Source organism: Dasypus novemcinctus, chromosome 3, assembly GCF_030445035.2.
Source record: "Dasypus novemcinctus isolate mDasNov1 chromosome 3, mDasNov1.1.hap2, whole genome shotgun sequence".
Classification (NCBI taxonomy): Eukaryota; Metazoa; Chordata; class Mammalia; order Cingulata; family Dasypodidae; genus Dasypus; species Dasypus novemcinctus.
The window spans coordinates 5,874,781-5,885,562 of NC_080675.1; the positions used below are offsets into that span (position 1 = coordinate 5,874,781).

A 10,782-nucleotide genomic window follows, 5' to 3' on the forward strand; every position below is an offset into this window, starting at 1 on the left:
ACGGCGCTGGCAGGGAGGGGGCCGGCTTGGCCAGTGGGGACAAGGGTGGGAGGGCTCAGGGGAGGGCGACAACGGGTGTGGGGGTAGGCTGGGGGCCGTGGTGGGGGGCAGGGGCTCGGCAGGCAGATTGGCAGGAGTTGAGGACGACGAGGGGGGTGGCAGCGAGGGTGGGGAGGGGTCTGGGCGAGAGCCCCCCACGGACGGGGCACTTGAGGTGGGGACACGGGGGGCGGGGGAGGGGAAGTCAGGCTTTGGGTCAGGAGGACTCGGGAGCCGGAGCTGATGGTCGTGAACTCGGTGACAGCGTATGACGGTGACGCGATGGCTGACGGATGGGGTGTGCGTGTGGGGTGACCGTGATGGAGATGATATGGCTTAGAAATCAACGTCCACAGCAAGGTAAACACAGCAGGGAATAACCAAGCTGAGGGGATAGGTCCCTACCCAAATAAGTTAAGCAAAATAGCCCTAACAGGTACCCAAGGGCTGTTTAGCTGCCCGACCCTAGAGCGGGAAAAGCTAAACAGAGCTCTGTCCCATGGCCTCCTATTTTTTGTGTGCAAAAAAGATAGAAGCTCTCTAAAAAATAAATAAAGGCCAATTCCTAATTAGGAAGCTGTGGCCAGCTTCCGGGATCTGAGGATGTTAACTCAGCAACACAAAGGTAAACCCACGGCCGCGTGGGCCGCAACGGGCACCACCGCGGCCACGGAATCGGAGGGCCCTCGCCTGCGACCGTTCCCACCGAGCCGTACGAAAGCCTTGGTGAGGGCTGTGCTGCCGCTCAGGGCACTTGTGGTTCAAAGTGCATTTAAACTTCCAGGGGCTCGCTACGCTACGGGGGGAGGACACAGGTCGGTGCCGGGGCTCGCAGGGGATGGGGGCGCCCGTGGAGCAACTCCCAGTCGCCTGCGGGGACTCAAGGGGGCCCTGCTTTTTTTTTTTTTTCCTCCACATGGGAGGGATGGGGTCTCCTGGACCCCATCCCCACTGGAGCAAGTGCAGTCAGGGTTCGTTTTGAAGTGTCAAGTGTGCATCCAGGATAGGCCAAAATGCGTCGGACCTTAGGATGAGACCAAGTCTTCATCAGATCCTAATTGGCAGCCTCCAGCTCGGCTCTGGTTCCTACTCTTCGTTCCCAAGTCAGGGTTTTAGAGCTAGAGAGGACCTCGATGTTGAGCCCACTCGAGCCCCTCGCTCGAGGGGGGAGGAGAGGCGGGCCTGGGAAGGAGGGGGGTCTCGCCAAGGATCGCACGGCGAGCTGGTGGCAGGCCGGGGCCGGGGGTCCCGGTCCCCCGGCCCCGGCAGCCAACCCAGGACTCTCTCTGCTTGCCACACGGCCGGCGCACTCTGCGAAATCGCAAATCAACCGGAAAGCTCTAAAAGGCGGCAGCGTTGGAGAACTTGACGTGAGTGCGAGTCGGGTGTGGGTGCGTGAGACTTAAAACGAACGAAAGAGATTTGAGCCTTTTCACAGTGAGCGGTCGTGCACGGCACGCGTGGCGGTTGCACGAGGGCTCTGTGGGCAAGGCCCCCCCCAACCCGGGATGGGACGGGGAGGGGGGACACCTCGGCACCGAGCCCCGGTTCCGTTGCCATGTTTTTTTTTGGTCTTTTTTGATATTTTGCTCTTTGCGTTTAGAATAACATACTTAATCTAACTTTTTGAAAGAGGCAACTCTTATTATATTTTGTATCATGCGTTAAGAGGGAGGAAGGGGGGGTTCTCGGCGCCAGCGTTGTTCACACGGCAACACAAAGACAGAAGATGGAAGCGGAGCGGCCACCAGACTCAACACAAAACAGAGCAAGCTCCACCACACACGGGGGCACAGACCGCAGGGAGGGGGGCGCGGCCCCGCGAGGACGGGGGCCGCCGGCGGGGGACGCAGCTCAGACGTCGTCCTCGCCGGCCTCCCTGCTGAAGGTGGCCATGTCGATCTTCTCGGGGAAGATGATGTTGACCGCGAGGTCCTCGCCGCTGTTGTAGTGCAGCAGCAGGTTCTTCTTCTTGCGCAGCAGGTGGCCGTAGCGCAGGTTGGACACCCAGGCCTCGCACTTGTTGAGGAAGACGATGCCCACCGTGCCCAGCACCACGAGGCCGGTGAGCACGCCGAGGACGGTGAAGCAGATGGCCTGGCCCTCGCTGAGCAGCGGCTCGCTGCGGTTGAGCTCCTTCATGGACACCTTGAGGATGCGGTGCTCGGGCTGCGGCACGGGCAGCTCGTGCACCCCCGGCGTCAGGCGGTAGGTCAGCCCGTAGCCGCTGGGCACGCGGGTGACCTGCTGGGCGCCGGACGGCCGCTTCTTGGCGCAGGTGAGGCCCGTGAACCCGGGCTTGCACAGACACTCGTAGCTCACCTGGGAGTGCGGCAGGCAGGTGCCCCCGTTCTGGCAGGGGCTGCTGGAGCACAGGGTCACCGGGCGGCTGCAGGTCTTGTCGACGAAGCCGGGCGGGCAGCGGCAGCGGAAGTCGCCGCCGATGTCGGTGCAGACGCCGTTGTTCTCGCAGGGGTTGGGCACGCAGCTGGCGGCCAGGATCTCGCAGAAATTGCCCGAGTAGCCCGGGGGGCACAGGCAGGAGGCGTGGGAGGCCCGGCCCTCGTCGTCCACGCAGGTGCCTCCGTGCTGGCAAGGGGAGCTGCAACACACGGGGACACGGTACAGGGCGCTCGGGGGGCCGGGCTAGAATGGGGGTGAGTGGGCTGGCGCTCCGGGTGTGCCCGGCGGGCGAGTGAGACCGGGCATGGGGAGGCGCGGGGCCCCAGGACCCCAGCCTGTGGGGGCCCCACGCCCCTCGCGCTGCCGGCGGGCAGCCCACCTGACCTCCTTTCCGTCCCTTATTTCATCCTTCCAACAGGAGGACTGGCGACTGGCCGCTGGACAGGCAGGGAAACTGAGGTTGGGAGAGGAAAAGTCGGGGAGCACCCGTCCCGGAGCCCCTCCTTGGATGCGGCAAGTGCCCACTCCCTGGCTCCTGCCACTTCTTCCACCAGTACCCGCCCCCCTCTCCCCCGGCCCCTGCTTCTTATTTTGAGAGTTATTTTCAGCAGAGTGGGCCTGAGGGCTATTGTGCAGGACACCCCCGGGGTGAAAAACACTCGTCTGTCTGCAGGCTGAACTTGGGCCCATTCACCTAAGAGCAGCTGCGGGCCAAAGCTGTTTGCTCAAAGCAGAACGCGAGGAGCATTTGAGGTAAGTGTTTTCCAGGAGCGGGCCTTTTGTCATCTGCTAAATGCCAGAACCCCAGGAAAGAAAGGGGCTAGAAGCCCAGGAAAAGAGCCCCCCGCTTCAGGGCACGGGCTGGCCGAGCTGGCCTCTGAAGGCATCTCAAGGACCCTGCGTTCTGTTTTGACAGACTGGCTCGAGGCTGCTAGAGAGCAAAGCAAAACACTGGAAAGGACTCGCCCGGCCTCTTCCCTTCCTGCCAGTAAGCAGAAAGGGAGTCCAGGCGTCACCACCCCCTTCTGAGCACCCCTCTCTCTTGGCCGCCGACTGGGGGAGGTGGGCGGTGCCCTGGAAGGCTGGGGCAAAACCGGCTTCCTGGGCACTTGGGCTCCGGGGTCTGCACGGGGAAGGGCCCAGGACTGGGTTCCCGTTTGGATTCAGACCCTGCCTCTGTCGCCACCGCTCCGGGTCCCGGCTTAAGTCCCATCAAGGGTGGAAACGGCTCAGCGCAGCACAGATCAGGGCAGCTGCTGGGCCTGAAAGCGCCACGCAGGAAGGGGCCGGGGAGGACGTGGCCGATTGTCTGTCTGGCTGTCTCCAGGGCCTCTGCCCAGCCCCGACCCCTACCCTTCTGGTTGCTGTCCTCCCCAGCTCCTGGGCTGCCCGTGGTCCCCTTCCAGACGTCATGGAAAATGGCAGGCTCCCCAGGCCCCCCGGTGTACCCCAGTGGTGCCCGGGCCTGCTGAGCCCCGACCTTCGCCTTTAGAAAATTAGGCCACCGCGCTTTGGCTTGCCCGCCCCAGTCTACGGCCACTGACACCCCTCGGGGCTCGGGGATGTCACGGGCATCTGCAATCACCTGCGAGAGACTCAGAGGAGAGGGGCAGCTGGCAGGGGCCCCCTCGGAGCCCTCGTCTCGGACGGCCCCCCGTGGCACACGGCCGCGTTGGCCGGCAGAGCCAGCAGGGCGAGGCTGAAAGGGACTTCGGGGCAGGGGAGGCGGGGCTCAAAAGCGGCGGTCACCAGATCACACAGGGTCAAAGAGAGGATTTACCCGTTGACCACGCAGGGGCCGATCTTCTTCTCGCAGACCCGCCCCGAGTAGCCAGGGGGACAGGAGCACGTGTAGTGGCCTTTCTCGATGTTGACGCAGGTCCCGTTGTTGGCGCAGGGGCCGGAGATGCAAGCCCGGGTGTCTGGGGGGGGGGGGGGGTGGACACAGAGAAAACCGGACCTTTGTCACCCCCTCCACCAGGGAGGCAGAGGAGAGCTGCCAGGGTGGGCAAGGGGAGGCAGAGCCTTCCGGCTGGCAAATGGGGTAACACATGTGGGACAGGGACCCCAGGGGAGCGTCCAGTGACTGTGCTTCCCTGCAAATGGCCACCAAATGGCTCCCGAGTCTGCGGGTGCCATGCCCCCCCAAAACCCCGTTCTGAGTAAATGGCGTCTCGGCGATCGGAGGGGGCTCCCTGCGGTGGGGCGGGGCCTGGGACGGTCACCCCTGAGGTCCAGTGCCAGGTCGGTGACCTTTACCTCCGGCCCCTCCCCCCCAAGCCAGTCCCTAAGGCCGATTGCAAAAGAGCCGAGTCGCCCCCCTCCACCGCAGCCCCCCGCCACCGCAGCCCCCGCCACCGGGTGTGAAAGTCAGCCCTCGGGAAAACGCCTGCGGTTCCCAGTTTTTCATCCAAGTGGGGCAGGGGGAAAACAGAGGAGGAGACCCCGTGGGGGTCGGGAAGGCTGCGCCGCCCGATGGCTCTCTCTGCCTGCTCTAAGGGTCTAGATGAAGGGGGTCCACGATTTTGTTAAAAAGCCACATCTATTGAAAGCAGCGGATTCAAAACCATGGCGCTGGGGGCCGAGCGAGGGGGGCCTCGCCGCCGCCCCCGGCGCCTCCCGCCGCGCGCTCTTCATTAGCCGGGCTCGGCCAGCCAGGAGTGGCCCACAGAGGGGCCGGGGTCAGGGGCTCTCTGACAGTGGAGACCCCAGCTCCCCAGCAGGGCCGGCCTACTGCCGCCGAGCTCAGCGGCACCCCACCCCCCACATGCCTCAGTCTCCCCACTTGTAAAAGGCAGGGCTGATTTTTTTTTAGCAAGCTTTCAGCTTGCATTCTCAAGGATTCAAGCTGCTGCGTGTGCCAAATTGAAAGCCAGGGCTGGCTAGAGACGCAACAAGTTGAGGGGCCGGGGACGGGGGGGGTCCCCCGGGGCCGAGGACACTTGTGCAGGTTTTGTCCTGTCTTTTAGGGTCACCTGCACTCTCCCAGAGGGAAGATCAATAAGGAAAACCTCGGGTGCCCACGAGAGTTTCCTTTGGAGCCCGGTTTGGTGCAAGGAAACATGAAGATTTATCCCCGTCATCACAGGGCAGCGAGGCAGGGCTCTCACACACGCCACCTCCCCGCGCCGGCCCCCGGCCCCCCTGCCCCTCGGAATCCCACATGGAAGTTGAAGAGCTGGCCCCCACCCCAGCCTCTTCCCTGCCCCTGTCCCATGATATCCAGCCTCATGGCTGGGGGTCAGGAGGCCTCTCTCCTCCTGGACCCCTAAACCGCAAGCAGGGGTAAATTCACCTGCTACAAGGCGGAGGCCACCCAGGGTCCCCGCGGGGGACAGCAGCTGTGGCCACACGGAAGTCAAAGACGGGGGAGGGGTGGGGGAGGGTGGCGATTTTCCAGAGGGCTGATCGTCTCTCAGCACCCCACACTGTCCACCGACCCCCAAGCTGGAGCCCTCTGTCAACTTGGCAGGGAGGGGGTGTGCCACTGGGAGGGGTGCTTTTGTCTGGAAAATTCCAGCATGGGAGTCCTGGCCTTAGAGAGCAGAGCGGCCAGGCTCCAGGCTAAGTGCTTAGCCCCGATCCCAAAAGGGGGCCTCTCTGGGAGCCCCAGGACACGGCTCCGAGCCGCCGCGGCCGCGAGGGGCGGCCGAGCTGCAGGCCCAAGCATGAGTAAGCGGTGGGTCAAACCCCACGCCATACTGGGGGGGGCAGTGCACAGCTCAGGGGAGGGGATAGCGCGGTGGTCCAGAGCCCGGCCAAAACATGCTCTTAGGTGGTCCTCGAGGGAGACCCTTACAAACGGTCACCGGCGAGAGTTAACCCCTTTCTGGGGCTGGGGAGAGTCGGTTTTCAGCCTGGCTGAACCCCCTGAGCAGGCTCTTTGCCTTCTCTGGGCCTCAGTTTCCCTCGTCCCATGAGCACCCTGGTTAGCTTGTCAAAGCTGTTTCATTTCCCATGAGGTGGTGGGGGGAGAGGGGGAATGAGCTGCTGACCCAAGGGTGCCTCTGGGTGGGCTCTGCTCACGCTGGGGACCAGGACAGAGGACCCTGGCAGCCGCCTAGGCAGCTGAGAGGCTCCCTGCGGGGTTTCGGTGTGCCCAGGCTCCAGGGCTGGTTTTGCCAAAGGACAGTCCCGAAAACGCAGGGGCAGCCAATTCTCAGTTCTCAGAAGGTCAGCAGGTCCCACCAAGGTGCACCCAGGCTTGCTCCAGCCCCGCACCTCCCCTCCCCTCCCCTCTTCCTCCTAGGCCCCCACCCCCACCTTGGTGGTCCCGCTGGAGCTCCTGCGCCCCCCCACCGAGTGCCTCCTACCCCCACTTGTTTACTTGTGGATTTGCCTTTTGCTGCCTCGCGTGCTCTTGGTGTGATTATCTTTGAGTCTTGGCTCTGAGCTGCCCTGAACCATTTCCCCTCTCTGAGCTCCAGGCACCAAGACAGGTTGCCCAAACCCCGGGGTCCCCCCTCCCTCGGCTCTGCGTGTGCGTGTTTATTCCGGGACTTTTTATTTAACGCGCAGGCCCCCACCCCATCCCACCCCAGCACCCGCTCTGGAGGCTGGCGGCACAGAGGCAAGCAATATTAAGTCCCTACGTATGACAAGCTCTCAACCCCAGACAATGCCACCCCGAGGCCCCAGGTGTGTGGAACAAGGGGGAGAAGAGAGGGCAGGTGACCCCGCTGGCTGGGGGGAGGCGGCTGGGGGAAGAGGGGCAGGGGCATGGGGAGGTGGGGGTGGGCCAGGGCGCTTGCCAACCTATGTCGCAGAACTTTCCGTCCCAGCCATCATCGCACACGCACTGCCCAGGCTCGTCGTAGCAGATTCCATTGACACATTCGGGATCGGGCAGGCAGTCGTTGCACTGGGGGCCATCCCAGCCAGGATGGCACCTGGAGGGGGGGGAATAGGGCCAGAAAAGGGGGTGGCAGAGCTGGAGAGGGAGCCCGGGACCCCTTTCTGTAGAACAAAGAGTCCGGGAGGTCTCTGCCAGCGGGCCCTGGGAAGCGACTGTCAGGCACCTGACAACATCGAGGATCAGACAAGCAGGGGTCCCCAAGAGCCCCGACGCTGCTGCGTTTTGCCGCAGTGGCCTGCAGCCGACTCACCCTGCAGGGGGCTCTCCCCCCACCTCACTTCACTTCTGGGAAAACAGATACAAGCTGTGGCAGCCCCTCAGCCCTGCCCTCTTCTCTCCCTTAGGTCCCCTAACAGCTTTCAGCCACTGCAGCCCAGGGACTGAGCCCCACCCCCGCTTGTTGTGCCTGCCCCCGATTCTGCCCCGGCCCCCCCCCCAAACTGCCTCTTGGGAACCTCTCCTTTACCTGCAAACGTCGTCATCGTCGCAGAATCCGTTTAAGGGGTGGCAAGGCGGGTAGCAATCAGCTCCTACGGCACAGAAAGAGGACACAATTCACCCGGCGACACCCCGAGACCCAAGGCAAGGCCACCTTTCTCCCCAGCAGCCCCCCGCTGCCCTCGAGGACGCCGAGGAGCCTCCAGCGCTGCACACAGTAGGCATTTCATATCCATGCACAGGCTGCGGCGTCTCTACTGTGTCGCTGGGGATGGGGTGACCACATTATGTTCCCTAGTTCTCAGGAGAAGCTCAGAAACCTTTTATTTTATTTTTCAAAAACACTCACTCACCAACACCTCAAAGCCTCCTAAAAGCGGGAATGGGGAGCCAGTGGGTGGAAAGATTTGACCCCTGGTCTTTCAGCCAAACCCTCACTCTGGCCAAGTGAGCTAAGAGCGACAAGCGGCAGATTTTGAGCTCTGGGAAGCCCAGACAGGTTCACCTGGCGGGCTCACAGGTAAAGCGTCTGGATTTTTCTTTAACGTTATCCCGGTTAAGCCAGACACACAGGTCAAGTTTCCCCAACAGCCCCTTCCCCAGACTGTCCACACTAAGAGGGGGGGCGAGGGCTTGGCCGTGCTGGCCGAGGGCTCCAACACGGTTCAAAAGGCGCCTGCTGTGTGTAGTTGCTCAGTTCACCCTCCAGCTTTCCAGAAAGCTCCCTCCCAGAGCCACTGGTGCAGTACCGGGGGGCACTGCGGGGAGGGGGCAACTCTCGCCGCCAGAGACAGATGGCGGCTGCAGAGAGTGCGCAGCCCCTCACCCAGAGAAACGTGCGCAGGAGGGCCGGGGCTGGGCTCTTGGTTGGAGCCAAGTCACCCCCATCGCCCCCCAGGGACCTGTTTGTGGCTCGGGCACACAGGGACACCCCAAAGTTGCACCCAGAGCCTTTTACGGAGAATCCCCCCCAGCAGCATCACCTCATTCCTGCATACCTCCTCTCCGGGCGCACAGACTATCTCCGAGCACACTTCTGCGGGGCGGGGAAGGGCTGGGGGTCCCACACTTCCTCCCCTGTCCCCCGAGACCCCAGGGCCGGGCTTGGCACGCGAGGGTGGCGGGGAGGGCGCGGCAGGCACAGCGCGGGGCTTCGGGTCGGGCGGGACAGGTGGGCGTTGGGGCGCACGGGACGCGGCGCGCGGGGCCCCGGCGGCCCGGGGGGTGGGCGTCGCAGGCTTCCCCGCGGAGGGCGCGAGCCGGGCACAGGGGGCTCACCATGGGCCCTGGGGCCGAAGGCCAGCAGGAGCCAGAGGACGGGCAGGAGGGCTCCGGTCGCGGTCATCGCGGGGCGGTCGGGGTCGCGGTCCCGGGAGAGGTGCAGGCAGGGGTCCGGCTCCCGGCGCCGCGCTGGGCTTCTGGTTGCGGACGCGGAAGGGGGGCGCGGGTACGCAGCGAGGGGAAAGCCAGGGCTGCGCCGGGCCGCGCGCTGCGCTCTCCGCTGCCGCCGCCGAGCTGCCGCCGCCGCCGCGCGCGCCGCCCTTTTCGTTCCTTCCCCCCCGCCCCCCGCCCCCGCCTCCGCGCGCACGGGGCCGGCGCCGGCCAGTCCCGGTGACCCCCGCCCCTCGCGGGGCCGCCCCCCACCGCGGCGGCCGCCCGGCAAGGCGCCCGCCCCCGCGGGGGGGACGCTTGGCCGAGCGGGCGCAGGTAGCCCGCGCGCGGGTAGCACACGCTCCTCGCACAGGACGGCACACGGGCGCACACGCGGGGGCCCGCCGCGGACAGGGTGCCGTGGACCGCACAGGGCCCGGGGCGCAGGGACTCGCTGGAAGGCAGAAGACCGCGCTCAGGGACCCAGACCCTCGTGGCAGAGGTCCCGGGCTGCGTGTCGTGGGTCACCTACCCAGAAAAAACACGGGTGCACGCTCTGAAGACGTGGGGTTTGCACAGAATCACACACCCGCCTAGAAAAAGCACTTCTGAAAAGCCTTAGACACCCATGCCCCCAAACATAAAGGCGCAGGAAAATGCAGCCCCCCTTGGAAGCACACACACTGCCACGCGACACACACTGCAACACAGATGCCCGTCACGGGAGCAGCCAGGAGAGCCACATGCGTAGTGACGGAGGGCAGGCAGGTGAAGGGACACGCGGGCATAGCCGGACGTGTGCCTGCCTCTCCACGCACACGCGCCCTCAGCCATGCACACACGTAAACGTACAAACCCCCGGGGACACATGCGGACACCTGGGTGCGTGTTTCATCGCACAAGCCCACACACACCCTCGCCTGCACAATCAGGGCCTTCGTCACGCCGAAACCCGTACACTGGCTAGCACACATGGACTCTCCTGGACACGTGCCCAGCTGCACGCCTGATGTGCACAGCACACATGCCCGTTCCCGCAGAGTCACAGAGCCGGGGCTCCTGGTTCCACACTCACAAACACACACGTAGACAAACAGCCTCCCGACCCGCAGTCCACCCCGCCACGTGCACACCCTGTGGCCTTCACCTTCGCCCACGCCAACTCCGGGGGGGCAAGCTGACACACGTGTTCACACTGGCTCACATGCAGGCGCTCGGCACGACTCCACGCCCCCGGGGAGGCCTCCAGCTGGGGGTCTCGGGCGTGGGGGAAGGGATGCTGGCCCTCTGGAGACCCTACCCCCCGGACTTTCACTGGGCGCCCGGCCCCCCAGCCTCAGCCCATGGCTCCTCCACTTCCCCCCGGGGAATCAGGGGGGCTCAGGAGGATGGAGAGGTGTCAGAGGAGGGTGGAGGGGAGTAAAAGCGTTTAACCTCCAGGGAAGGGTCTCAGGAGGTCGTGACCTGTGGAGGGGTCATCTGTGCCTGCTTAAGTGACACAGCCTAATTTACATAAGTGTCCCGACGCAGTGCACGGCGTCCCCTTCCCCACGGCGGTGGGAGTCTCTGCCTTGTCCCTGCATTGGGAGGAGGGGGTTTTGAGCCCTCGCAGGATGGTGGCACGCTGGCCATGCCGCGCGAAGGGGGGGAGCCCCCGCACACCAGCCCTGCGTGGG

General features: G+C 64.6%; 1 protein-coding gene across 1 annotated transcript; it reads right to left on the reverse strand.

Moving 5' to 3' along the window:
• Window positions 1-1,662: 1,662 nt before the first annotated feature.
• Window positions 1,663-9,121, reverse strand: DLK1 (delta like non-canonical Notch ligand 1). Its single transcript, XM_004479019.4, has 5 exons — window positions 9,014-9,121; window positions 7,764-7,827; window positions 7,198-7,331; window positions 4,223-4,364; window positions 1,663-2,641 (listed from the first exon to the last, which is right to left on the reverse strand). Exons 1-5 carry the CDS (start codon window positions 9,078-9,080, stop codon window positions 1,894-1,896), a joined length of 1,155 nt encoding a protein of 384 aa, XP_004479076.1. The 5' UTR covers window positions 9,081-9,121; the 3' UTR covers window positions 1,663-1,893.
• Between the last annotated feature and the right edge of the window lie 1,661 nt (window positions 9,122-10,782).